The following is a 26798-nucleotide window of genomic DNA, read 5'->3' as shown; positions in this document are numbered from 1 at the left end:
GGCATTGTACTGGATGGGGTGATGGATACCAAAGAAGATCCTGGAAGCCTGGGAGAGTGATCTTTCGCCCTTATTTGTTACGATGCAGATCGGACCTTTGGAAAGCGGCTCCTCAGCGGGGAGTAATTGCGGAGTCGTGCCATAGGAATATGCAATCGCGTGTTCTTGTGGTGCCACTCCCGACTTCAGAGTGCCTTGCCCGTGATAGGTGAATATGGGTCTATTTCAAATCAGTTTGAGCAACAGTGAGCACTTGCATACCACCCACATTGCATAGCAAAACGCTTTTCTGTTCCTAACAACAATGAACCGGCGCCGTTGTATATAGGACCGTCCCCCAAGCAAGACATGTGAGAGCGCACTATTGTAGTCTGTTACAGCATTATTTCGTATGGCATTTGCGCCCGCTGGTTCGGTAAACAGGACTGAAAAAAGCTGTGTCACTTGTCAATATCTACTCCTTACCAACAGTTAGACACACAAACCCGTCCTTCCTGAAAGAAATCCCTGTGATGCGCGTGGTAAGCTTGACTTTGTCAGTGCCCAGGTGGCTTCGAGTATGAAGAGGAAGAAAGCTCACAACTATCGAGAATTTCATAGTGCAGAGCCATTGCGGGGTTTTGGGGATTATAAGTTCCTTCAAGAAGATGGCCTCCACTCCTGGAATTTGGTGGTGGCCCATCATAGTAGTCGCTGAATTCCCATTGCGACATCGCTAGCGATGTCAGCGCAAACACAAGCGCGGGCATCATGGAGGCTGACTGTTGTTGTAACGCAAGCGCTTCCACTTTTTCAAGACCCATTCGTAGGACGAATGATAATTCACGTCTGCCAAATTAGTGCCGGACCTACCAGTATATATGGTCGCGGTCGTTTTCATCTTGCCACCTTGACAAAGGAAGCAGTTATCACGCTTCACTCGCTCGTTTTCTTCCTGCAACGGACTACCAACACAATCTGAGCAGCAGGTTTCAATCTGTTGCAACAGCGGTATTGCAGCATGCATTGAGCATAGTCTGGATGAGCCTTCTTGCGCAGTCATGCATGAAATGATGTCTGTCAATACGTCCAAATCTTTCGGTGCTTCTATGTCTTGTAATTGACTGTGGAGCTGCTGCATCGTATTCGAAAAGCATTCATCTTTATCGACGATCAAGCTTGGACACAGTGTCGAGAGCATATCAAGGAAGACACATCCCAGGGAGTAAACATCCGACTTGGAGTTCCTCTGGTCGTGCTTAAGGACTTCGGGTGCTGAATAGCGACGAGTGAAATAATCCGGCCTGCCTTCAGTCGTGCTCCGGCTAAAACCATTAGAGTCGAAAGAATAACCAAAATCGGTATAAATGAGCTTTCCCATGTGGACGATGATGTTGCGTGGCTTGATATCTTTGTGTCGTATTCTTCTCTGGTGCATGAAGGCGAGCCCAGCTGCGAGACAACCAAAGCCCTGCTTGATGACGGGCTTCATGGCAGCAGTTCGTACATTCGGTATCGTCGCCTCCTCCTCCATTTCGCGAGAATAGTCGGAAAGGAAGTCTCCCAGATCTCCTTGGCTGGCTACCGGCTCCAGCAGTATTCCGAAGACACGCGTGGTGGCATATGTTGCATGCACGCTTATAATGTGGCGATGGCTTTCCAGGCCGCGTATGATGGCGACTTCGTTGCGAAACACCCGAGTCCGCTCTGCTTTATCGCGCTTTGTGCCAGTGATTCGAATGGTCTTCCGTGCATAGACCTGGCCGGTCATCTGGTCCTCGACTTCTTCAACATTTCCGCTGTGGCCGAAGCCCAAGTTTCGTACATGCTTGTATGGTAGTTCGCCTTCGACACCGTCGTAGTCGACACCCTTCTCAATCGAGAGCATGGTGGTGTGCGCGCGTGAAATCGAGAGTCAGCGAATGGAAGGAACGATATAAGGCCTAGAAAACTGAAATCAACCGCGACTGTGTTTGGATTTTCGTTGGGCTGCGCATATCAGTATGAATTCTTCCAAGCATTAAGAAAGCGTGGTATGACCTACATGAGCACGCCCAAAAGAACAATAGAGAAAGGCACTGGCAGTCTTCGAGACGGCCACGCTGAAAGAGAGAGAATCATGGCCAGAGTTGAGGATGCATCATCGAGGCTGAGCTTCTCGAGTATCTTGGCGGGGCCGTGCATGGTGGCTGTCTTTCAATGCTGCATGATTGGCAGCCCTGTCGCGATGCACACTTCGAGAAACGAGAATGAAAGGCTCTACGCAAAGCCGTGTCGGTTACACACGTATCCTACATTGCACATCAGAAGATCTATCGTCAAGATATGTTGGAGAGTAAGTGTGGATTCATTCCGCCATCCTCACTGCTGATGCGCCTATTTCTTCCCCTTCCCTCTCGCGTTGAACGTCTTCAGCGGATCAACCTTGCCATTTCGCCTCACGACCTTCCTCCCCTTGCCCTTTACATATTGCCGCTTGTTCACGCGAGGTACGTTCAGGCCTACAAAGCCAACATCTGCCGGCTTCCTGCTGCCTCCTGGTAGCAGATAGTCTGGGACGTGCTTCAAATGTGGTTGTATGCGCGCGGGATGGTTGAGCGTCTGGTCGTGTCGGAGGTGCGCGAGCGCTTCGGGGTTCTCTTCAAACTGTGATGACGTTAGTAAGTGTTCAGAAAGTTGCATAGTAGGGTACATACGTAGCGCGAAAGCTTTTGCGACTTTGAGAGCTCCAAGCGAATCTCCTTGATGCGCGCTTCTCGAATCGCAATACGCGTGACAGACCGAAGGGCGTCTCCAAAGCGGTACCTAAATGGTTCCAGTCGCTTCATGTCGAAGTTGTAGTTCTCCAGCTTCTGCCCAGCTTCCTGATGCTTCTCAACCTTCTTTAGTACCTCCTCGTCATTCTCGCAGCCAGCAAAGGTTGTCGACTTGTGCTTCCTGTACTTGTCCTTGGGGATGATGAATGAGATGGCAGTACCGGACTTGCCAGCACGCGCAGTTCTGCCGATGCGGTGGAAATAGGACTTGTACGTCGCGGGGAAGTCGAAGTTGAGGACGCAGGATACGTTCAGGAAGTCGATGCCGCGGGACACGCCAGAGTCGTTCTTTGCCTCCTTGTCCGTCTTGGGTTTCTTCTTCGGCCGCGACTCGTCTGCCTTCTTCTGCGATCCCAAAATCTCAGTCTCGTCCGATGCGATCAGAATGTTGTAGATGTTCTTGTTGAACTCCTCAACGATGTGCAGGCGCGAAGCCAGTGGAAGCTCCGAGTTCAACACGCACGACTTGATGCCAAACTGCTCGAGGAAGAGCTTGACACGATACGAGCGGTCGGTGTCTCCTACAAAGACGATCGTCTTGCCCTTGATCAGCCCCAGCTTGAACATGGCATAGATCAGCAAGAACTTCTCCTCCTCAGCGCACTTTATGACGTATTGCTTGACGCGCTTGGAGTCCTTATCGAGATCGTCCAACTTGAGCACCACGGGGTCGTTGCAGAGAAGGCTGCCGAGCGATTCAACTTCGGTGTTGAGGGTAGCCGACATGAGGAACATTTGCACGCCCTTGGGGATGTTTTGCGCAATCTGATCGAGGTCCTCCTTAAAGCCATAGCCCATGACCAGGTCGCCCTCGTCTACCACCAGATGCGCAAGCTCTGTAACCGCCAGCGCACCAGTGTTGATGTTCGCACTCGCCCGCGCTGGTGTCGCTATGACAATGTCCGGGTTGTCTGCAAGTTTTGCCTTGGTCACGACTTCAGACTCCTTCCCAGCAATATTTTGTATCCTCACTGCCTGGCCGCAGTGTGCTGATAGGGCTTTGGCTACTTTCGTGATTTGCAGCGCTAGTTCCTTGGTGGGTACGAGAATGAGAGAAGTCTTTCCTTTCCTCAGTAAGGTATTGTGTAGGATGGGAAGAAGGTATGCGCCTGTTTTGCCTGTACCAGTACCGCTGCGCGCAAGGATGTCTCGTCCTTGTAGTGCCAGCGGAATGGCTTTTGACTGTACAGCAGTAGGAGAACCCCATTTTTGGTCCCTGATTCCTCTCAACAGACGCGGCTCGAGCTGAAGTTCAGCGAAAGATGCGACAACTTCCTTCGCGGGTGTCGGTGCTGGCGGGCTGGCGGGTTCGGATTGGGATGCGTCGCTCGCTCTGCGCTTTGGTGATTGAGGTGACTCCGGCTCCGGAACATCGTGCTCGTTCAGCTTGCGTTTCATTGCCATATTTATACAGTTTAAGTCGTGGTTTCCGTGTATATACGTTGGTGTTTCGTTTGCCTTGCTGTTCTGCCGCTTAAACTGCAGCTGCTACTGAACTTTTTTGGCGCTACTGCCCGCTAGCGCCCCACCTCGGAAAAACCTGCGGCCGCTTAGCATGCCCACCTTCAGTCAATGCTAGAGACAGCAGAAACAATCGTATACAATCATATTAAGCTCTTTGCGATGGTGAAGTTCAGAGCACTCAGTTTCCTTGAGATCAGCTCTCGGTAATTATCCTACGTGGCGCACAATCCGCTGACAATCTGTGCCTCGAGCTCCACTTGTGCACACCGTCCTTTCACATTCTCCTTCACAGCATGTGCTTTTATGTCTAAATCGTTCAGTCATTTTCTGCTTTCCGTTCTATTTCGCAATTGTCATGCCAATTTCACCAAGCTTTTCCCGCTTAGTCTGAATTTCAGGACTGGCATCTACAACGATCTCCTTTTGAGCAGCAAGTCTTCTGCTTCTTCTTCCACTTCTATCACCATCCTTTTCTAGCTCAATAGTGCATTGAATGGCGACAGGAAGTTCCGTCGTTGATGCGCGCCAGCGCGCCAGGCTACGCGTACGATCGATATCGTCCATGGATAAATCCATCATCAACCTCGCAGGCAGTTTCGCCTCTCACGTAGAGAGCACCATCATGTGTTCAGCGGAAGAACGACACTTGTGTCGGGCATACCATCACATGTGTGGTAGGGTGACCATGTCGAAGATGACGTACCCACAGAACTGTCTGAATCAGGCTAGCGTACATGTCACGCGCCCTCGCGACCGTGCGCAGGCGACAACTCAGCCATCAACACTTCAACACTCCCTCATCCTCCTCTCTCCCGCTAGTTCGCTCGAACAACATGGATCATCGTAAATCTCGAATCATTCTTCTTTTCTACCTCGCGCAGGTCGCGTCTATAGTTGCTGCTTCGTCTTGCTTTGCTGGCTTCGGCGCCTTTGGTAGACCATGCGACGTTGATAGTGAACCGGCGGCAAATGGGGTTACTCTCCGACACATCTTCCATCATGGCGCTGGTCAACCAGGCCCTAGGGCCCGCAGGCTAGATATCACTGCGGACCAAGCATTTGTGGCAGCCGCCGCAGGGCAATATGGGCCGTTCCCCATCAAGACGAAAGCCGTCAAGATTGAGAGACCTGCTGCTCGACTCTACGACAATCAAATACCCATGTCTCCAATTTGGGTCGCCGAAGACATTCCAGGCCCGGATGTAGAAGACAAGGAGACAATCATTAACTTTGCATACATGTCCGAGGACGCGTACAAGGCCGGTCGGGACGATCCAGAGTGGCTCGATGTCGACGACCAATACAACTCATCCGTCCCTTTCGGTTGGGATGACAGTGGTATCCGAGGTCACGTGTTCAGCGACGACACCAACTCCACCATCATCTTGTCAGTCAAAGGCACGACTGTCGCCATGTTCGAAGGCAATGGTACGTCCGGACACGACAAGGAAAACGACAACTTGATGGGCTCCTGCTGCTGCGGCCAAGGTGGCTCGTATCTCTGGCGCAAGGTGTGCGACTGCCAAACTGGGACGTATATGTGCGATCAGACCTGTGTGAAGGATGAGTTGCAGAAACCCAACCGATACTATGCAGCAACACTTGAGTTGTACGAAGAAGTCACGAAGCTGTACCCGAACGCGAACATCATCACGACCGGCCACAGTCTTGGCGGCGTCCTAGCCTCCCTCATTGGTCTCCAGCATGGCGTACCGTCAGTGACATTCGAGACCTACCCTCAAGCACTAGCAGCGCGCCGCTTGGGTCTTCCCACTGCTGGTGATATCACACCTCTACGGAAGAACACTGGTGGCTTTCACTTCGGACATACAGCTGACCCTGTATACATGGGCACGTGTAGCGGAGGATCAAGCTTCTGCTCAATCGGTGGCTACGCTTTTGAGACGGTTTGCCATACTGGTAAACGTTGCGCTTATGATGTCGTCAAAGATCTTGGGTGGAGGCAAAGCACATCAACCCATCGCCTCAGATACGCGATTGACAACGTCTACAAAGTCTATGAAAAGGCAGCGCCGTGTATTGACGAGGATGTCAACTGTGTTGATTGTTATCTTTGGAAGTTCGAGAACGGTACCCACTCCAAGCCGTCTACCACGACAACTGCAGCACCCACATCTTCGCACACGCGGACTCGAACACAAACCTGCAAAACGCCCGGGTGGTGGGGTTGCCGCGACGAGAGTACGACAGCGACACACTCAACCAGTGCTGAAACGAGTACATCTTCGTCCAGCACAAGCACGTGCAAGACTCCTGGCTGGTTCGGCTGTAAAGACAAGACTTCGGTCACGACAACAACCACAACTACCCCTTCGAGCGAGCCCACCACCACCACTACATGTACAAGTAAAGGTTGGTTTGGAAAGTGTCTGGACGAAGTGCCCGCGACGACTACCGCAGCGATGGCAGGACATGGAATGTGGCAACCTGCCGCGACACCAACACAGACTCACAGCAGAAATGGGATATAGTGCACTTATGCAAGCATTGCACTACCACATCAACCTTGCTCCGTCGAGTGCTTATCTATGCGCGGTGCCCCACTCTTCTTTAGGCTAGATGACTCAGCTACATCAGGCAACCTGTGATGCCTAACTTACATACGTCCAAGACATGACATAGTCACGCCCGAGTTCATGCTCTGATGTACACAGCCCTCAACAGTTCCAACATGCTCGACTACAACTTCCGCATCTCAACTCCACGTCTCACTTTGTCGCACCTCGACGCCAACAACGAGAGACATGTCGATTTCATCTACGAGCTCAACAACAGCCCTGAGATCCTCCACATACATCGAAGAATGCCAGGAGTCAGAGACACCCGAGACTCTGCACGAAGGTTCATCGAGCAAGGCACAGATGCATTCGAAAAGATTGGATATGGTCGCTTCTTGATATCGCTTACTCCCGATGCTGCAGCCGGTGGGTGTGGAGACGATCAGCGGGCTCAATCGTTTTCCGACTCTGTGAACAAACACCACTTGATCGGGATCTTATCGATGCGTAAGGACCGCTTTCCGTCCGCGCCGAGTGTTCCGGACATTGGCTTTGCAATCATGGCCAAGTACTACGGTCGTGGTTACGCGACTGAGGCGTCAAAAGCATTAATTAAGTATTACCGAGAACAGAAGGGGCAGACGGCATTCGCGGGGTACTGTGATCCTGACAACGAGAATTCGATCAAGATGTTTCGTAGACTAGGCTTTGAGGAGAGGGGTGTAAAGGAGGTGAACGGTGTTATCGGTGACGATGTGTACTTGAAGTGTTTGGTCTTTACGACCGGATGTGAGGGTGACTTGGATGGGATGCGTGATGTGAGCGAATAGACAACTGTGGACATGCTATGTGGTTTCAGAGGGCAAGGACAACTGTGTGCTGGGACGATGCCACTCATTCGTTGCGCAGGGACGATGCCACTTATTCGTTGCGTAGGGACGATGCCACTTATTCGTTGCGCACTTCTTAATCTGCAGCTCTTACCATAACTCATCAAACACCAATACAAGCATATTGCAAATATGGCTATGTGCGATTCGTCACTCGCACAACATCCTCCAGCTCTTCCCTCACCCAAGTGCACGCCCAGCCCGGAGCACAAGGGCGGCAAGATGTCTTCTTCAAGTGCTGTAGATGAGAGGTATTCTGGGAAGCGCATATCGAGAAAGGGTGTCAAGTCAGTCCCAGCCGAGCATGATGACATGCATCTCAAGATCGGTAAAGGATATCTCAGGCTGCCAGAGGAAGGCAAGCTCAACTGGGTCGCCGGTCTTCGAAACCTTACCTCAATCACCTCCCCAGCACTGCTCCCCTGGCACATCATGTGCATGTCGAGCCTGAAGACCTGCCACATCAATGTCGAAGTTGTAACCTGCGCAAGCCTCAACTTTGCGATTCCCTCGTCCGCCGTCATACCCAACCAAAATGGGTGTCGCATCGAAAAGCTCAGCGCCCAAGTCCCGATCGAATTCCTCTACGATGCGTACCTCAGAGACGGCGTGTTCCAATACCTGCCCGCTGTAATTCATCTCGCGCCACGCCTGCTCTACCTAGCCCTCCATCTCACACGCAAAGAAGGAAGCGGCACACACCCTGGCGACGAACACGACGAGAGTGGTTACGACACCCTGCTCCAAGACATGCAAAGCGACTCGCTCGAAACCCTCATCATCGACACCTGTGACGTCGAGCCCGCTTCCGTCCGCCAACCTCGCACAGACTTCTTCGAATCAATCTCGCACCTCACATCGCTGCACAGCTTCCCTAATCTGCGCCGCGTCGTCGCGCCTCAGGAAGCTTTCATATCCGTCCCGAACCTTCTCTCTAGCGATGCAAACCCCGTGTTCGTGCCGCCGACCGTCCTCTTCCCGCGCAATATCGAGACGGTGGAAATCATCGACTCGACGTCCGCGCTTGATACGTGGGCGAAGCGCTTACTCGACGCGCACGATGCTCCGACGGGGCTTAGGGTCAGTATGTTGGACCAGCTATCGTCGATCAAGCTTTGGTGCGATCGCTGGTATCCGACACTCGTGCCGGATTATCGCGTCGACGCGTAGAATGCTGTTGATGGCAAGCACTATTCCGTTGCAGGGCGGGGCGGGAGAGAGAGGGAACTGTTCTCGTCGGGCGCTTATGGCGAATACGCAACGGTGGAGGAGCGTCAGTCGGAAACGACGAACCAAAGAGCTGTTGAGATTATGAAGACTGGTGTCACGGTGTTCTTGAATATGGGTTGCGATCAGGATGATGAAAGCGATGATGCTGAGTCAGTAGGGGAAGTCCGGGAATCAAAGACGCTGCAAATTATACGGCAGGATATTTGGGATTTGATGGACAATGCGGGTATTGTTGTGGAGAAGAAGGAAGACGAACCACGTGGTTGGAGGATGTGAAGGGTTGCTGAGGGTCTATCATCAGTACGACGTGGATATTGATTTCAGAGGCGCAAATTCATATGCAGAATTCACGTTCTCAGCAAAGCGCTTTGTGAAGTGCAGCATCCCTTAATATCACACGCCATGGAAGTCCATAGTCAAGGCTATCACTGCCACAAATCCACTGACATAGCACCGCAATACCCATCTTCCAACACCATGCCCGTAAACAGTATCCGAAACATAATCTTACCGCCGCAGCCAGTGTCCTCAGCGTACGTCTATCTGCGAGGATGTTGCAACTTCCGCTAATCAGAGTAGCCACATTCCCCCAGCCTATGACCCTAACGCTTCAACACAAATAGTCGATTTTCGCATCGTTGCGGCTGAAATCATACTCATATTCTGTGTTGTGAGCGCTTTGGGATTCTTGCTTTACGGAATGGTATGGTTGAGGCGGTGGAAGAGGGCGCGGGTTGTTGGGCAGAGTTTGGGATAAGTTTTATGTTCATGATTGCGCTCCGTACTACATTCTGAAGCTATGAAAGTATAATTGAATTTAAATTTATAGCTCAGCATTGGTAATGTGGCAGTGTAGATGGACATTTGACGGTGAGGCGTGGAGCTGGGATGCGGAGCTGAGAGTGCTATTGCCTTCTGACACTGTCCCCATGCGAAGGATACCCGCGCGGTTTTCCCAATAATTCACCAAGTGAAAGAGTCTGTCGTAATTCGCTATTATCTTGAGAGCATTACTGCCCAAGTCGGAACGAGGATGGGTCAAGGCGGAAGCCGGATCCATCGCCTGTCCATTTCTCAGCCCAGTCGCTCTCGAGCGGCTCTTTCACTTTGCTATAAATAGCTGGGTCCAGAGGGCTCTCATGTTCTGGTATTCGCACAGGACCACCAATACTAATAACCCACGTCTTCATTCCAGGCTTCAATTCGGCCAGTTCAAATAGTTTGTCCCACTGAGATTGGGGCCCAGCGAGTTCGGCTGCGTCGATCTCCAAGTCTGGCTCCATGCTGACGCAGAAAACAGCGAAGTGGATGAACCAAGTTCCTGCGTGGTTTTTTCTCACACGGTCTATGTGACGGTGCAAATTGATCGGTATGTCACGGTTGGCTAGCAAAACTTCCGGCGCGCTTGACTGGTCCGTAACTGCAATGATGAACCGAGCGAGGAGCTCCACGGGGTCTTCTCCTGTTTTAGTTGTGCGCGTACCGATTATAATCCTTGTGATTCCGTCGAAATGATACTCCTTTGCCGTGGCGTGTAGAATCTTTTTCGCCTCCGTGTGAACACCTTTGCAGGTTTCCAGGATAGCGTTGTTGGGCCTTTGGACGACAAGTAGAGCTCCGGAATTGTTTCCCTGATTTCCTAGTCCTTCATACCCGACATAAGGCTGGAAATTTTCGTACACCTGTGGTTGTGGGTGAGCTGGTTAGCACATTGCCAACACTCAGGGCTTGTACATGTTTGGCTTACCATGAGTCTTAACTCAGCAGGAAGATCTAAGAAGCGAAACGGCTCGCAGCTGTCAGTGCTCACCATTTTTTTAGACTGGTTGTGTGTAGTTAAGGAGATCTATCCGAGGGCCGTCGAGGGACGAGAGGTGAACGCAATATATAGTCTGTTGGCCTTAATGAGATGGTCAGTGCACTTTGTAAACAGGCTACCAAGAACACACCACGTGGTGACTCGTTTACAAACGGTACTTTGGAGTTCAATGACATCATAGAAAATGACTCTGCTCGGACCACTGCGCTGTGTTGCAAACAGGAGTCATGTGCAGTCACACTAAGGCTAGTGCTTTACAATTCACAGTCACAAGTAACATGTATATAATGACCAAGTTAACGCAATCTACAGTGTATGGAAAGATACATGCACTAAATCATCCATCAACGTGCATTCAAAATCTTTCGAGAAAACGTTCGACCTTTGAACAACGGTCGTCTTTTCACTGTCTAAGCCACCACCCAACACGCGATCACCTCGACTTCCCAGAAGTCAACATCATCAACATGGACCCACGGATATTCGAGAGTCACCTTTCAAGAGCTGTGATAGGCCATTATCCCAATCATAAGCATTTAAGCACCGGTTCCATTATTGGTTTGGTATTTGGCATGGTTTTCATCCCTCTACTTCTGTTTGGCCTGTGTGTAACCGGCAAAGCGTGGTGGGATACCAGGCGAGATAGGTCCTAGATCTTTGGCACGTGTACATGTATTTAGTGATGTGTGTTATGGCAGTCATATCAACATTCGTGGGGTTTTTTGTCAAGAACGAGCATGTGGAAATGTCTGTGAGTCATGAGAAGAAGACCCCGTACGATTACTCAGTCACTAATGCGGAAAGATAATAATTGGGAACTGCTTTTTACTTCTTGAACTATCGGAACACATATGCTGTGTTGTTCGCACAGGTCGTTTTGCCTTGGTCGACTGTGGCATGATTTTCATGCGATGTCATCTGTCAGGCTGACTGACGATATAGCCTATTCCACACACACGATCGATGTTCATAGATCATTGTTACCTTTTTGGCATGATGGTGCAGTGGTGTGCAGACTTGCGTTCTGACATCATCTATCCAAGGCGTCTACATGGCGTCTACCTAGATACGTTTCCCAACCACTTCTCTTCTACACAACCCTGCACCCCACCCACGCAAGTCGTGCGCTTGACATATATTTCAAGCTTAACGTTACTACAACGCGCCACACGATAGCCTTCTAGAACCCGTGCGCGCGCAGCAAGCAGCTCTCCAGGCCCCATCCCAATATCTTACGGAACATTTTCAACATCCACAAACACTACCCTCAGCCTGAAAGAACCCGAATGGTCAAAGATATTGCCCATCTGCATTTTATCTTCAAAATGACTCAACGGGGTCATGGAAGCCCCAGCCCAAAAGTCCCGTGCAATTCCCAAGGACCAGAGATACTTGTACAACGCATACAACCGCGGGTCCTCAATTTGTACCGTGAGCTCTTTGAGTCCCGTACATCGTCTGTGAATGTCAACAGGCGCCTTTCGCCAGAAATCCCCATCAGGGTCCTTTTCAAATCCCCAGAGCAACGATTCGTACTCCAGGAAACGTACACTGCGAAAGCCCTCGTCATCGCCATCGCTCAGATACTCGAGGAACATGTAGAGACACGAGTAATTGCCGCATGAGGATCCGGCGATCTTGAGCTTGGTGCGGCGGAACCATGCGAGGCTGACTTCCCGGTGTATTTGGCGATTGGTTGATGCTAACGGCGGAAGAGCGTTTGCTGGTAGGTATGTAAGCGGTGCGAAGATGTATCCACTTGTATGTCGGGTTTGGATCTCGGCGGGCATGTTGCTCATGAGATGAGTGTAGATCTCGTCTCGTAGCTCGCGCGGCAAGTACATTAGGCCATCAGCTGTCGTTGTTACTGAAGGTGTGGCATTTTGTTCCCCGTCATCCTTGGCTCCCGTGGACTTTGCGACATCCAGCCGGGTTCTGGTGACCACAAGCTCCGGAGGGATGACAATTGTCCCGCTGTCCTTGTGATCTGCCACTATTTCGAGCTCCTTGGAAGATATTTCCGAGACCGTACGAGTACTCACTGCAAATCCCGTGGGCAACCGATGATCAAACCAGGCAACCTTAGTTGCAGTGCTCTCGCGAAAATCTGTGACTAATGGGGACAGGTTTTCAGATTCGAGAGACGCGGGTGCATAAAATTTTAGTGAGATGGAGCGCATAATGGAAGATTGTGATTGACATCTGGAGCGAAGTTGCGATTATGGTGCGAAAGCGAACTTAATGACTCGGTTGTGGTGAGAAGCAGTAGGATTAGATACTCAGTTATGTATGTTGGATGATCAGAGGCCTCTGATCAGCTCAAGTGAAAGACTGGAAATCACTCCTTGAGGCTCCCACACGACACGACCTCTGCGCGTTCAAGGTCTAAAAAGCGCCTTCGAGTTTGGCCCCACTTCACCTTAACAATCACCCTCCATTTCTTCCTCCGTCCAACTTTCCCCACAATCATCTCTCACGACTGTTCTGGATTCACATCAATCAAGAAAATCCACCTGAACCCCCAGAATATCTGCTCCACCCCCACAATCCTTCTGTCCAGGGAGGGAGAGGGAAGTGAAGCTTATTTCCCCCAGACATAACGCGGTGAGAAAAGGCGGGTATCAGCGAGCCCTTGCGTCAACAAGGAATCAACGACAACATCAAAGGCAAATATCACATCACCAAACTCGCCTCTAGTAATATGACATCTCTTTATTATCAACTATCAACACAAGCCGTTCTCTTTCCCCTGCCAATTTCAACTACAAAGCCGTCAAATTACGGCCAGTCAAAATTCAAAACTCCACCCAAATGTGAAACGCCATGCTCGTATGTCTTCAGAAAGGTGTCGGGCTCCGATAAACTCCCCGTTTCGCGAGAGATGGCTCTGAAATCATCTAATAACAATGTGTGTGCCCGCGCATGATGCTTTGTCTATGTTGACGCCTTTTTCTTTGCCAGATGTGATGATGCACTTATAGGAAAAACGGTCCAGGTGCGAGATCGTGATATGGTATATACAAGTTTGAGACGATCGTTTGAAATTACCAAGTTTCCTAAGTCAACGTCAGTAAGGCAGTTTTTAATCATTCATACGGGTAACTCACGGCAATGTACTGGCCATCCAGCTTCTTCTGTGCCCAGAACTCCTTCGCCTGGGCTCTGCTGATGCCGCCCTTCTGCATGGCAACTTCCATAAGCGACTCTTCCACACCCTCGCCCATGCCCTTGCTACTGCCGCAGACGAAAATGCGGCCGTCAAGCGCGTTGATGACGAACCACACAATATCGGCCTGCACGCGCACCTCGTCCTGGACGTACTTGACTTCGCTCGATTCGCCAGTCTTGACCTTGCGGCTCTGCACGACTTTCTTGATCTCCTTCTCGTGATCGCCAAGCTCGCCAGAGTACAGCTCATCCAGCATGGAATCGCGCACACCCTGGATCAGCCAGATCTTGTTGGCGCAGTTGGCGTTCTTCAGCCTGTTCAAGATGAAGCCTCGGAAGGGAGCCATGCCGACACCAGCGCCAATGAGCACCATTGGGCCCTCACCCCCGAATTGCTTGGAGAGTGGGTTGGCCATGAGTCCTCGGAACATGGGGATGCGCAGATCGAGGATGCTCCTGGGGTCGATGCCCTCGTTCTCCGCCGATATGAAGGTGTGAGCCATGCGTTCCATAAAGCCGCTTCCTACGCCTGTGCGCGTTGGGCGTTCGGGCTGCCAATTAGGCGTCTCGTGGATGGTGACGGCCATTTCGATGAGGCGGCGCTTGCCGGGGAGGCCAGGGCGTGCAGATGAGACGTGAGGGTCGTTCGACAGGGAGTAGAAGCGTGGCATGAGCTGAGTGAGGACAGAGAGGAGGTCTGGTAGCGGCGGCTTCGAGGATGGGAAGGCGTTGAGCAGCTGTGCGAGTGTGAGGTGCGAGGAGGTTCGTAGATCGCAGAAAGCTGCTTGACCCTGCGCGGAGCAGAGGTATGTGAGAATCTTCTTCTCGTTTGGCGCATCTGCGTGCTCAGCCATGACGCGTAGGAGATTCTTCGTAGGCGGGTGGGACTGCACGTCTACACACCAGGTTAGTAGTTCGCGGCGCGTGGTGCTCAGCTCGCGGGGCTGGTCCTCGCCCCAGATGGTCGGCCATCGTCCGGTCGACGTCTTGAGTGTGACTGGCTTGTCGCGGACAAACTTGGGGATGCAGAGAATGTCGAAGAGCTCGTCGACGATCTCCTGTGAGTTTGGTGGACAGATGCCAATCGCACCGCCGACCTTGAAGTCAACGCCGCCCTCGTCGGGGTAGTCGGTGACGTCGATGTCGAAGTGGTATGTCCTCTTCTCGGCGCCCGGCTTGGTCAACTCGCGGGCGTGGTACAGCGGCGCAGAGTAGACCTGGTATGGCGGGTGCGGCTGGACGTACTTGGGCGGCGTCTTGTGGACCTCGGACACGTGCTTGGTTTCCTTCGGGAGACCCTCAAAGGACATGTTCACCGGCGGCAATGGCGTCGTGTCTGTGAGCTCGCTGTCGAGGGACAGCGGGCCCAAACGCAGGTTGAGGCTCCTGAAGGCGGCATTATCGGGTACGACGACAGGCACGAAGGTGTCAGAGGAGGCATCTGGGGCCAATGTCTTGAGCAGACAGCATCCGCCGCCGCAGCACTGGCTTATGAGCTTTGTGGCCGTCTCGCCATCGCCCAGGATCCGTCTGATGTCGGTCGGGCTGTCTGAGATGAGCGTGGTGGAGGCGCGTCGGGGCCGCGCCTGCCCATTGAAGTTTACGGCCGCGGCAGGAAGGTCCTCGAGCTTGTCGACCACCTCGTCGACGGCGCGGTCGGGCTCGGTCGCGGGAGTCACGGCTGCTTCCGACTCATCGCTGCTGTTGGTGCTCCATAGGATCGACTCGCCCGACGACTTGGGCGACTTAGGTGACGTCTGCTCGGGCTGTGGCTGTGACTCGGCCGGGCGCAGGGAGAGCTGGGGAATGGTGCGAGGCTCAATGGGAATTGGGTCGTGTGGGTGCGAAGTCGACGTCTCCGGTATGGGACTGTGACTGGGCATGGTCTGCGTGGGGGCCATGGGGCGGGATGGGTGGTGGTGGTAGAGGCGGAGGGAGGGCCTTTTTGAAGGCGCGACAAAGCCTGATGGCGCGAACCATGGTTAGCAAGACGGTTTACAGCAACCAGACGCGACGTAATCCAACGACTGTGACGGTGCGGCGTGAATCCGCTGCCCGTCTGCGTGCTTGGATAAGCCCTCAGCCGGGACGCAGAGGAAGAACGTGTCGTTGGTCGTCGATCAGATAATTCTTTATCTGATCGTGGGGTGACATTTACTCACGTTGTGGCACAAATGGCAAACGGACACTAAAGAGTGACAGCCGCCTGCTCAGCTTGAGGACTTGCAGAGAATACACGGTGAAAAAAGTAGCAATAGTATACGATTCCAGAACAATTCGTGTGCACTGAAAAGCGTTGTGAGGAGGAATGATGTCGATGATGGCTGCTGTCGGAATTTGGTCCTGTAAGGATCCAAGCGCCTCAGCGGGAAAACCGCCCAACGTCAGGCTAGAATCGTTCCGTGAATCTCCTGATCGGCCACTTTCCATCCTTCGATACACACCGCCCGGAGGACCATATTGTCGCCGAAAGCACGTGATTCGCCGGTTTGACGCGATATCGGATGACGCCCACTTTTACCGATCTGATTACCGACATCGCATCAGATAACAATTGTGTAGACGAACTTACGAAGCACTGCTTATTGATACACAGTCCCCGCACCAAGTGACGCCGGAAACACGCTCCCGTCCCAGCAATCCTTTCGCGTCCCCGCGCCCGCCGTGTGCAGCGCCTTGCATCTGCAGCGTTACGTCGTCGTGCGCCACTGCGGTTACGCTTCCCGCATGTGGACTTGCATTGCTTCACGTACATGTGCGCGGAGCGATAGAAACATCTTTGATTACCAAGGCAAACTTGACCTGTCAGTGCCAGTTTTGTCTTGGAGAACCCACGCAGGGACTCGGTAGTCACCTCGCAGTGCCACTCACGCTCAAGCACATCGAAGCCACCATCTCCTAGCGGCCCCACATAAGGACCCCACGGTGCAGTCTCAAAGGTCAAGACTACATGCCACTAACAAAAGTAGGATTGTGGCGAGGCATACACGATGCACGGCAATACATCAAATCCCCATCGTATCCCCAACTCTGGCTAGCTCCGCCACTTCTTCCGAACCTACAGGCACATGTCCAACACCCTCACATGTTCCTTTGTCATCGAAGTCAACACCAATGATCTCTTTTGCAACCCACATGGCCGTCTGCGCGTGCAGACTTGGCGACACGAAAGCATCTCCCTTCATGCCGCCAGACACTCGACTTTTCCCATCCGCAAGAGCCTGGAACACAACCAGTTGATCTCGCATGTACTCATCCACGCAGCCGCCATGCTCAATCTCGCTCAACAAGTCGTCGGAGACCTTCTTCACCATAGTCGGCGCAATCCTCTCCGTCTTACCAGGCCGCACGGCTTGATCGTATAACCAATCGCGCCCGAGTTTGATACCAGTACTTGTCGTCGCAACCAGAAGGATGTAGTACCGCTTCTCATGCTGCGAGTCTTCGAACATGATTTCAACGTCGACTGAAGAAGGCTTCGACCCGAAGAACCGAGTCTCGTGCTTCTCAAACATGACATTCAACTCGTCGTGGAAATGCTGCTCCGTGTCTCTCGGCGCAATAACGACAGCTTTGACATGTTTGACCTCACCCCGATTTGTGAGTTGGAACCCAGGCAATTTAGTCTTTAGAGGTGTGATGGTGTACGTGACGCTTCCCAGCCGCGTTGTCCCTTGCGACCAACCTCTCGACTGGACTCTTGCTTCAATCGGCGGGATACCAATGAGTGCGAGCATGGGCAGCAAGACTTCGGCGACATACTCGTGAGACGGCGAATTCGACACATTCGTGCCTCCGGTAATACGCAGTCTGATTGGCGACTTCGACCCCGAGAACAATAGGTAAGGCAGCACAGCCTGCAAGACGAGATTGATACTCCCAGGCGTCGATTGGGTGATGCGGACTTCACCTCCCGGTAAACACGACTCGTCTTGTGAAGGAGTGAACGTGATTTCCTTGCTCTTCAGCCCGATACCGCTTAATCGGGCGTTGCATGCTTGGCCGAGCCATTGCACGGATGTGAGATGCTGCGCCTTTAATCCGCCGCCGCCCGCTCGTCTGCCGCGGATGTTGGTGATGTTGATGGGTTCCTTGATCAGGCTGGCGAGGCCGAGGGCAACGCGTAGGAGTTGGCCTCCGCCTTCGAGTGTTGTACCTTCTAGATGAATGGGCACGAGAGCTGTGGGCTTTGGAGCCATGGTCGCATTGATTTTTGTGAAGTTAGGCTGGTCCACTGGGATGTTAGTCGCGCGGTAGGTCCAGAGATGCACATGGTATATGTCTCGTTGGTGATGAGTCGAAGTGACTTCAGCCTTGTTTGCTAACAGTCATACCTGGGGCTGTGCTACGTTACCGTCTCACTACGTTTTGGCCGGCTAGATCTATTGGAGTACTGGTAAAGTGCTCATAACGCTTCTTCGTCCTGTCTTGGGCCATAAAGAGGGTTGTTGCTAGGTATTGCCGCGGAGTGTTGCGGTGTCTGCAGCAAGCAACCAGCCACAAAGCTTGTGCAAGTGACGTCGCGCACACAATAGCTGCAAATAACTACCAGACTGCTACCACAATCAAATCAATTCACGTATTTCCCACGATCTTATCAAGTGCATCTGTCGTTGGCGTGTCTTTGATCCCATCAACCGGAGCCGCCGCGGCACGTGGTCCGGGCGAGATCGTCTGTCTTCATTTCGTCATTATCCGAGGCGTCAACTTTTGTCGGTAGTCAGTCCAAACACGGAGCAGCTGTCATCGACCCGCCACGCCGACAACACCAAACACCGCCATGTTGAGAGTTTCTATACAGCGTCAATTCACCCTCACCACCAGGTAGACGTCCGTCTACCCGCCCTTCACGATGCGCGGTCCGCTGGGGTTGTCCGCAAAGGCCTGGAATGGTCCGGGGAACGGAGCGCTTTTCTCCCACATACAACCTCGCACGCCGTCGCAGATAATATCGCGGACTTTTACAAAGAAGCCAGCGACGATAAAACACACTCCGAAGAGCATTGCAAGACCACAGAGAAGCTGCGCAGCATGTATCTTCACCACCACGGCCGGATTACGCTCTGCATTGGCGGGCACCACGCGTCGCAATGGCCTGCAGCACCCGATACGGCTATTCACGACCTCGAGAATACTGGCAGAAGCGTCCACAGAAGTGAAAGCACCGGTGAAGAAGCGCAAGTCGTACAAAGACGAGATCAAAGAGAGGGGCATGATTGACCTGGAAGAACATGACGCCGAGGGCGAAGACGGCGAGCAGGGATTTGCAAAGTCTGAAAAGGCAGCAGCAGCGCGACAGGTCAATCTGAGCGCGAAGCTGAGCAAGGACGGCTCAGGCAAAGACGGGGGCACACCCGGCGGCTTCAAGGAGATGTGGCGGCTGATCAAGATCGCGCGACCAGAGGCAGGGACGCTCTCGTGGGCGTTTTTGTTCCTCATTTGCGGCTCGGCTATCTCCATGTCTATCCCCTTTTCCATTGGCAAGATCCTCGATGCGGCGACGCAGGCGGAGAAGAACGATGGCTTGCTGTTTGGACTGGATCAGACGACCTTCTACTTTGGATTGGCTGGCTTCCTCATTGCTGGCGCTTCTTTCAACTTTGGGCGCATCATCATTCTCAGGATTGTTGGTGAGCGCATTGTGGCACGCCTCCGGTCTCAACTCTACCGCAAGACTTTCGTCCAGAATGCCGAATTCTTCGATGCCAACCGCGTCGGTGACTTGATCTCGCGTCTTGGTTCAGACACCATCATTGTCGGCAAGAGCATCACGCAAAATCTCTCTGATGGTCTGCGTTCGCTGGTCAGTGGTGCAGCTGGTTTCGTCATGATGGGCTACGTCAGCATCAAACTGACTGGAATCCTCGCATTAATCGGCCCACCTGTAGCCATTGTTGCTTTCTTCTCTGGCCGTGCGCTACGAAATCTCAGTCGCAAGATCCAGAAGAACCTCGGTACGTTGACCAAGATTGCGGAAGAGCGTCTGGGCAATGTAAGAACAAGTCAGGCATTTGCCGGAGAAGTACAGGAGGCGGCACGCTACAATCGACAGATCAAGCGCATATTTTCGCTCGGGAAAAAGGAGGCTATGGTGGCTGCCAGCTTCTACGGCAGCACTGGGTTAATGGGCAATCTGACCATCATCGCAATCCTATACGTCGGAGGTGGCATGGTCAAGAACGGCGTTATCTCCATCGGTGAGCTGTCGTCATTCTTAATGTACACGGCCTACGCTGGGTCGAGCATGGTGGGTCTCTCAGGATTCTACGGCGAGATGATGAAGGGAGTCGGAGCCGCCAGTCGATTGTTCGAGCTGCAAGATCGCGAACCTACCATTTCACCGACTAAAGGTCTGCCCGTTAAGTCTGCACGCGGGCCGATCGAGTTCAAGAACGTCACCTTCAGCTATCCTACTCGGCCGGCGGTGACAATCTTCAAAGATCTCAACTTCACGATCAAAGAGGGCACAAACGTTGCCATTGTGGCGCCCAGTGGAGCCGGCAAGTCTACTGTGGCTAGTCTGTTGCTACGTTTCTACGTGCCAACAGCAGGAACCATCACGATTAACGGACAAGATATCACAACCCTGAACGCGAAGCAACTCCGTCGGAAGATTGGATTCGTCGGCCAAGAACCTGTGCTATTCTCAGGAACTATTGCAGAGAACATCGCATACGGTGTGCCGCAAGCCACCCGCGCTGAGATTGTAGCCGCCGCACGCAAGGCCAACTGTCAATTCATCAGCGATTTCGTAAGTCTCCTCTTCACCCTTTATCTAACAACTGCTGACCCATCCCAGCCCGACGGTCTCGAAACCCACGTCGGCGCCCGCGGCACCCAACTCTCTGGCGGCCAAAAACAGCGCATCGCCATCGCGCGCGCCTTAATCAAAATGCCCGATATCCTCATCCTCGACGAAGCAACCAGCGCGCTCGATGCCGAATCGGAAACGCTTGTTAACCAAGCGCTCAGCAAGTTACTTCTGGACAACAACACGACGATCAGCATTGCGCATCGTCTTTCCACCATCAAGCGCTCCGATCGTATTATTTGCATTAATTCCCAGGGACAGGTTGCCGAGGAGGGCACGTATGAGGAGTTGACCAATAATCCCGATGGCGCGTTTAATAAACTCATGGAGTGGCAGATGAATGGGGGGGAGACGGATGTTAAGCCTCCAAGGCCGACTGAGGAGGAGGAGATTGAGCGCGAGCTTCAAGGGGAGACGAGGGAGGAGGCGCGCAGCAACAACCGGGTTTGAGTGAACAGTGCAGCATTTGGAGTGTTTGTGTTGGAAAGACGAAGCAACTCCGGGATTTGGAGAATGACATGTGCTTCGTTTGGTCGATGACAGGTTGGCCAGCCGGACTGCGACGACGAGGTACTGGCAGCATCCTCAACGATGCACACGCCAGTACAGATGGAGAGAACACTGGTTCGAGTGCAGACCTGGGCTGAGTTCTCACGAACCTAAAAGTGAGAGATGTGAGAGATGCCACAGCACTAGTCACGGCATACTCCAGAGCCTTGAAATGATGATCACTGAGGCTTATTCCATCATCTTGTGTATTCATAGACTCGCATCACGAGCATAGATCTAATTACAACATATACCACTCTCAGCATCAATCAAGTTTTTTTTGGCATTCATCCGGGTCAGTTTCTGATATGATTGCGCTTATTCATCATCACCTCACCAGCGTACGACATTACTCACCACGCAAGGTCTCCATCGTCGATTGCCCCAACGAAATATCCTACTAGCTCTCCGCATCCAGCTCTACATGTGCGAATCGCACCAAAAACGCAGACACATACTGACGTCATGCATACCGAATCCCCAAAGTCCAGACCACGACCCTGCCTATGACATATTCCTCTTCAAAGTATCAGACTATCCAACATACATGTAAACCCCCGACATCCCCCCCCTTAGAGCCTTTTTACTTCCACACTCAATGTTCAAATCCTCATCTCGCCTCTTCCGCCCTACCCTTTCCAACCTTCCCAAACCCACCCCATCCACAACCCGCTTTCTCTCCACCACCACCACCACCACCACCCCCCTCCTGTCATCGAAAATGGACGCCTTCAAAGCCGCCGGCAACCGCAAGGACGCGCCGCCTTCGCACGACATGGTGCATTTCTCAAATTTACTGAGCGAGAAGCGCAGTTTCGGCGATTTCAGGACGGTCCTGCACACGGGGTTGTTCAGCCAGCTCGTGGCGATGGAAGTGCCCGTGGGCGGGGACATTGGGGACGAGGTAAGTCAGATATCGAATTTTTCGAGTGTGGGGAAGAGTTTGCGGAAGGGGGGGGGGGGGAAATGGTGGAAGTGGGGTGTGTAGAAAATGACAGATGCATATGAGTGATGATGGAAAGGATTGAGCATGCTCGCTGACGCTGCTCCCATAGGTCCATCTCGTCGACCAAATCCTGCTCTTCACATCTGGCCGCGGTCTGGCGACGGTCAATGGTAAGGATCAGGAGGTTAAGAAGGGCGATGTTGTCGTTGTGCCCGCGGGCACGCAGCATCAGTTTGTTAACAAGGGGGATGAGCCGTTGGAGGTAAGTGAATTGATGCGTCTGGGGTGATCGAGAGGGAGATGTTGATGGGTGTCCTAGTTGATTACTGTGTATGCGCCCGCCGAGCATCTACCAGACAGTGTGCATAAGACTAAGGAAGAGGGGGATAAGGCGGAGGATGATGGGATTGACGAGGCGCCCGAGTGGAGTCAGAAGAGTAAGAAGGAGAATGAGGATAAGGGGCTGATTAACGAGAGTGGGAAGTATTGAGGGCGCGATATCTTGAATCGAAATTATTTTTAGTTGTGATGGGATATCCCAGACTTTGCGTGCGGCCTTGACCTGCTTCATCATCCTTACTTCGTGCGAACTCGGTCTGAATTCCACATGGTGATTGGCGAGATGGAACGCCCCTATAGATTATATGGAGATGAGTTGGTGGCCGTTGGGTACACGGATCCTGCTGAGGGAATCCGGTACGAGACTCCCAACCACGACGAGGAAGTTGAGCATGCTCGAAGCGCCAGTTCATGAAGTCAATCTTATCCGCGTTGTCTGGGATGAGATGGGGGATGAGATGGTTCATGGCGATATCGTGCTCTGCGGTTCATGGTTTTGCTAGGCCGTTCGGTTCGCGGCCCAGACGATTCTGCAGAGCGGATAGTTCGTCTTGGATGGCTGTGAAGCGCGGGTGGGTGGGGGTGCTCATTATGGCTTTTCTTTTCGTGAAGGAGGAAATAGTAATCTAAGGTAAAGCAACTGGGAGAGTTGAAAGTTGAGCTCGAGTTGAGGATTCGTGGAGGGTGATGCGCGGTAGAGGGTGACTCGGGTCGGTAGTTGTGACTAGAGATATAGAGAGTAGCTTGGGATGCTTGGCAAGAGTAGCAAAGTGAACGAATGACGTACTGTGTTTGAGTGGGAGACATGATCCTCGTAACAAGCTGTATATATACTGTCGTACGTCTTCAGACTACCATGTCAGTGTAAGTCATAGAATGAAACGCCCTTTGAATCTGATCCCATAAGATTTTTGAGTTTTCTGAATCAAATTTCGCATGCCATGCCAGTGTGAATATCCACATTTCTCACAAAGCATATCTGAAATGCTTCGCCTGCCCGTCCGTCTGATTCCTGAACCCATCTTCGACAGCCTGTTCGTCCTCAGCAACACCGTATAACCTATCCCTTTTCTTATTCTCCATCCACATCCAACCCGCTAGGAACCCCGCAATGACGACCATGGCGCAATAACATACGATAAGTCCAGTAAGCGCAGAGAAGTACCTCGGAGCCTCCCTTGCAAAGAACAAATTCGCTCCCGCAATATTCCCCGCCGCGTAAAACAAGAACCACAGCCCATTCGCCGTACTGCGCTTCGTGTGCCCAGCAATATTCGTCGTAAGCAAATTCCACGACAAAATAACCGGCGCGCCAACAATATACTGCAACCATGTACACCCAACCAGACTCCACCGCTGACTCAACGGCGTGAGTCGAATGCCCAGCAATCCTGCCAGCGGCGGCAGACAAATCAATGCCAGTATCAAGCAGCGCGTATTCTTGAAATACCCAGCTGCCAGCCCACACAACGGGACGACGACGAACTCAATCGCCCCGGTGGGAAGCTGCAACAACGTCGCGTAAATTCCTGAGAATCCAAAGCCGCGAATCAGACTGGATGCGAAATTCGACACGCCGCCGTTGATCACGCCACAACCCAGGCCAATGAGCATCAGGCAGTGGACTTTGACATCCAGCAGTGCTTCTATGGCCTGTGACCGGTCGAGCGTCTTCGTCTTGACACCAATCATATTCCCCGCAATGCGATCAATCGCGACAATCCGCTGCTTGTGCGTCAAGAACTTTGCAGTTGACGGCGAATCCGGCATGACCCAGAGAAACACCCACGCCCAGACGAAGTTAACAAGCCCGATGACGAGGAAAATGAGCTGCCACGTCTTGATATGCGGCGAGTGCGCGTGGCCCAGCCCGTATCCGAGTAACGCGCCGATCATCGTCGCGACGCCGTTGAATGCCAGGAAGATACACATGCGCAACGGCTGCTCGCTGCGCGTGTAAAACATACTCACGATGTTCATAATCGCGGGGCTGATGCTGGCTTCGAACATACCCAGAAAGAAACGCAGGGCGAGCATGCCGGCGTAGTTTTTGGCGGCGACGTGGCAGCAGAGAAGTAGCGACCAGATCAGGATCATGCAGCCGGTATATTTGGAGACGGGCAGGCGTTGGATCAGGTAGTTTGCGGGCAGCGCCCAGAAGAGGTAACCGAAGTTGAAGATGGCGGCGACCCAGGAGTAGCGCTGGCCTTGGAGCCCGAGGTCGGGCGTGAGGGTGTAGGCGTTGGCGTAGTTGAGGGAGAGTTTGTCGAGGAATTGGATCGTGTAGGTTATGCAGATCTGGTGGATGGGTCAGATTGTCATGTGTTTCTTGTTCAAGGAGGAAACGAGTACCATGGGCATTATTATCCAGTCGATTTTTCTTAAGACGATTTTCCGTTCGGCTTCGAGTTCTTCGCGCGAGTATTGGCGGACTTCGAGGTAGAGGTCTGCGCCTATGTCGCGCATCTGCTTTTCAGCGACAATGTGGCCTTCATCGACACTGAGGTCTCGCACTGGAGAGACCTCATCCTTCTTTTCTGACATTCTGCCGTACTATTGGTGTTGATCCGAATTCGAGGATGTGTCAATGTCACATGTATCAGAGACCCTTCACCAGCAACGTCTGGTGTGACTTTCGACCAAAGACGTCAATGTCCATTAGCAAACGTCACGACGGGCACTTGCACTCTTATACCTGCAGGTAGGTCAAGACTCCCACCCTTGGCGGAGGCTCAACAGCGATCGCATTGGACATTGCCATATCATTTGTGGTGATGCTTATCTCCACTGCCGAACATGCTTATCACTGCCCTTAATGTTCGTAGCGTTGATGCAGGTTGCTGTAGTGTACGACGATAGTGAAGATCGTTCGGTAGACTGCATTAGGGAACGCGCGGGTCGCATCGCGTTACCCCGCTCGGTTAGTGGAGCGTTTGGCGATGCAATGGACTGTGTACCAGATAAACGGATGCGTGCTTCCGGGAGATCTCGCAACGAGGCATGCGATGTCGCTGTTGGTTAAACGTTGTGGTGTTGATGTTCGAAAGGTCGAAATTGGATAATTGTTGCAATTGCTCGTCTTCCTCTACTTCCACAAGCCATACGGCCCTGATGTAAACTTCCAAAGCTTCACTGTACCGTCCTCACTACCGGTCGCGTACAGCTTGCCATCGGGTGAAAAGCTAGATGACCAAATCGGACCGTGATGTCCCTTGTTCGTCTCCAATTCCTCTTCCTTCTCGTAGTCCCACAATCTGACCCAGGTGTCGTTTTGGTTGCTTCCACCAGTGACGAACCTCCCCTCTCCGCTGTGTAATGCCACACTCGCAATCTCATACGGTGTCTTGATGCTCTTGACGAGCGATCCAGGCGAGAGGCTGTTGAAGAAGTAGACGCTGTTTCCAGCGGCCACGCTCAGCAGGCCGTCCGAGGAAGTGTTACCCAACTCGCACGAGCCAACCGCGCCTTCCACTTCATGCTCTCCGATAGTCTTTTGTTGTCGCAGATCCCACCACCGGATCTTCTTGTCCTCTGCTGCCGTGATGATTATGTTAGAATCAGACGTCCAGACGATAGACTTGATGGTTCCCTCATGCACGCCGGCGCCAATCTCGAAGCTTGTAGCCGAGTCTCTGGAGAGGTCATAAATGCGCAACTTCTTCTCCATACCACCTGTTGCGACGATTTGAGGCTTCGGTTGGCTCGGGAAGGCGACGGCGCGGACGATGTGGTTGTGAGTGAGTGTGTGCAAGGCTTCGCCTGTGTTGGTGTCCCATACTTTGCTGTAAGAGGTCAGATATAGCTCCTGCAAGGTAGGGGAGATACATACGCCGAAAAGTCAGCCGAAGCGGAGGCTGCCAAAGAAGCATCTGAAGAGAGTCGCGCCTGCCATACCGCGCCCTTGTGGCCGAGAAATGTGCCAATCCAGTCTCCAGTGATGCCATCGCGCAGCATGGGATTTCCGTCTTTACATGCTGATATAATGTAGTACTGATCGTCGTTCATCAGAGACGAGAAGTGGATGTGCGGGACAGGTCGCGAGTGTCCATGGCACGTGAGGGGCACCACTTTCGTGGTCTCAGGCATTGTGGTGGATAGTGGTCGAGCTGTAATGATACAATTGCAGAGTTGAGGTGTGAGTACAGCAAGGGCGGTCAAGTCCCGCAAAGGGGCGCGTGGTCTAGCTAGGATGTAGCAGTATCGCAGCAGTGGGGCAAGTCGTCGCCGATGTCGTGGTTGAGAATAGATCGGGCGGTTGCAACAAAGAA

The 26798-nt window shown here is 52.6% G+C and overlaps 12 protein-coding genes across 12 annotated transcripts; 2 read left to right on the top strand and 10 right to left on the bottom strand.

The window, feature by feature from the left end:
* Nucleotides 1-536: 536 nt before the first annotated feature.
* SNOG_02957 (hypothetical protein) lies at nt 537-1867 on the bottom strand (the record flags this gene model as incomplete). Its single annotated transcript, XM_001793497.1, has 2 exons — nt 537-715; nt 853-1867. The coding sequence occupies 2 exons, from the start codon at nt 1865-1867 to the stop codon at nt 537-539; spliced, it is 1194 nt and encodes a 397-aa protein (XP_001793549.1).
* Nucleotides 1868-1922: 55 nt separating this feature from the next.
* On the bottom strand, nt 1923-2163 carry SNOG_02956 (hypothetical protein; the record flags this gene model as incomplete). The annotated part of the gene is made up of 2 exons (XM_001793496.1): nt 1923-1968; nt 2024-2163. The coding sequence occupies 2 exons, from the start codon at nt 2161-2163 to the stop codon at nt 1923-1925; spliced, it is 186 nt and encodes a 61-aa protein (XP_001793548.1).
* Nucleotides 2164-2355: 192 nt separating this feature from the next.
* SNOG_02955 (hypothetical protein) lies at nt 2356-4199 on the bottom strand (the record flags this gene model as incomplete). Its single annotated transcript, XM_001793495.1, has 2 exons — nt 2356-2625; nt 2676-4199. The coding sequence occupies 2 exons, from the start codon at nt 4197-4199 to the stop codon at nt 2356-2358; spliced, it is 1794 nt and encodes a 597-aa protein (XP_001793547.1).
* Nucleotides 4200-5092: 893 nt separating this feature from the next.
* Nucleotides 5093-9174, top strand: SNOG_02954 (hypothetical protein; the record flags this gene model as incomplete). Its single annotated transcript, XM_001793494.1, has 4 exons — nt 5093-6461; nt 6935-7546; nt 7841-8748; nt 8839-9174. The coding sequence occupies 4 exons, from the start codon at nt 5093-5095 to the stop codon at nt 9172-9174; spliced, it is 3225 nt and encodes a 1074-aa protein (XP_001793546.1).
* Nucleotides 9175-9908: 734 nt separating this feature from the next.
* On the bottom strand, nt 9909-10711 carry SNOG_02952 (hypothetical protein; the record flags this gene model as incomplete). The annotated part of the gene is made up of 2 exons (XM_001793493.1): nt 9909-10580; nt 10646-10711. 2 exons carry the CDS (start codon nt 10709-10711, stop codon nt 9909-9911), a joined length of 738 nt encoding a protein of 245 aa, XP_001793545.1.
* A 1238-nt stretch (nt 10712-11949) lies between these two features.
* Nucleotides 11950-12897, bottom strand: SNOG_02951 (hypothetical protein; the record flags this gene model as incomplete). The annotated part of the gene is made up of 1 exon (XM_001793492.1): nt 11950-12897. One exon carries the CDS (start codon nt 12895-12897, stop codon nt 11950-11952), a length of 948 nt encoding a protein of 315 aa, XP_001793544.1.
* Nucleotides 12898-13414: 517 nt separating this feature from the next.
* SNOG_02950 (hypothetical protein) lies at nt 13415-15786 on the bottom strand (the record flags this gene model as incomplete). The annotated part of the gene is made up of 2 exons (XM_001793491.1): nt 13415-13773; nt 13825-15786. The coding sequence occupies 2 exons, from the start codon at nt 15784-15786 to the stop codon at nt 13762-13764; spliced, it is 1974 nt and encodes a 657-aa protein (XP_001793543.1). The 3' UTR covers nt 13415-13761.
* Nucleotides 15787-16890: 1104 nt separating this feature from the next.
* On the bottom strand, nt 16891-18084 carry SNOG_02949 (hypothetical protein; the record flags this gene model as incomplete). The annotated part of the gene is made up of 1 exon (XM_001793490.1): nt 16891-18084. One exon carries the CDS (start codon nt 18082-18084, stop codon nt 16891-16893), a length of 1194 nt encoding a protein of 397 aa, XP_001793542.1.
* Nucleotides 18085-18518: 434 nt separating this feature from the next.
* On the bottom strand, nt 18519-18667 carry SNOG_02948 (hypothetical protein; the record flags this gene model as incomplete). Its single annotated transcript, XM_001793489.1, has 2 exons — nt 18519-18592; nt 18637-18667. The coding sequence occupies 2 exons, from the start codon at nt 18665-18667 to the stop codon at nt 18519-18521; spliced, it is 105 nt and encodes a 34-aa protein (XP_001793541.1).
* A 70-nt stretch (nt 18668-18737) lies between these two features.
* SNOG_02947 (hypothetical protein) lies at nt 18738-22681 on the top strand (the record flags this gene model as incomplete). Its single annotated transcript, XM_001793488.1, has 7 exons — nt 18738-18777; nt 19039-20636; nt 20685-21122; nt 21155-21320; nt 21983-22149; nt 22301-22453; nt 22511-22681. 7 exons carry the CDS (start codon nt 18738-18740, stop codon nt 22679-22681), a joined length of 2733 nt encoding a protein of 910 aa, XP_001793540.1.
* Nucleotides 22682-23496: 815 nt separating this feature from the next.
* Nucleotides 23497-25074, bottom strand: SNOG_02945 (hypothetical protein; the record flags this gene model as incomplete). The annotated part of the gene is made up of 2 exons (XM_001793487.1): nt 23497-24828; nt 24964-25074. The coding sequence occupies 2 exons, from the start codon at nt 25072-25074 to the stop codon at nt 23497-23499; spliced, it is 1443 nt and encodes a 480-aa protein (XP_001793539.1).
* Nucleotides 25075-25615: 541 nt separating this feature from the next.
* On the bottom strand, nt 25616-26616 carry SNOG_02944 (hypothetical protein; the record flags this gene model as incomplete). Its single annotated transcript, XM_001793486.1, has 2 exons — nt 25616-26312; nt 26360-26616. 2 exons carry the CDS (start codon nt 26614-26616, stop codon nt 25616-25618), a joined length of 954 nt encoding a protein of 317 aa, XP_001793538.1.
* Between the last annotated feature and the right edge of the window lie 182 nt (nt 26617-26798).

The sequence above is a fragment of the Parastagonospora nodorum genome (genome assembly GCF_000146915.1).
Source record: "Parastagonospora nodorum SN15 chromosome Unknown scaffold_4, whole genome shotgun sequence".
Taxonomy (NCBI): domain Eukaryota; kingdom Fungi; phylum Ascomycota; class Dothideomycetes; order Pleosporales; family Phaeosphaeriaceae; genus Parastagonospora; species Parastagonospora nodorum.
This window is presented reverse-complemented; position numbering and strand designations above follow the sequence as displayed.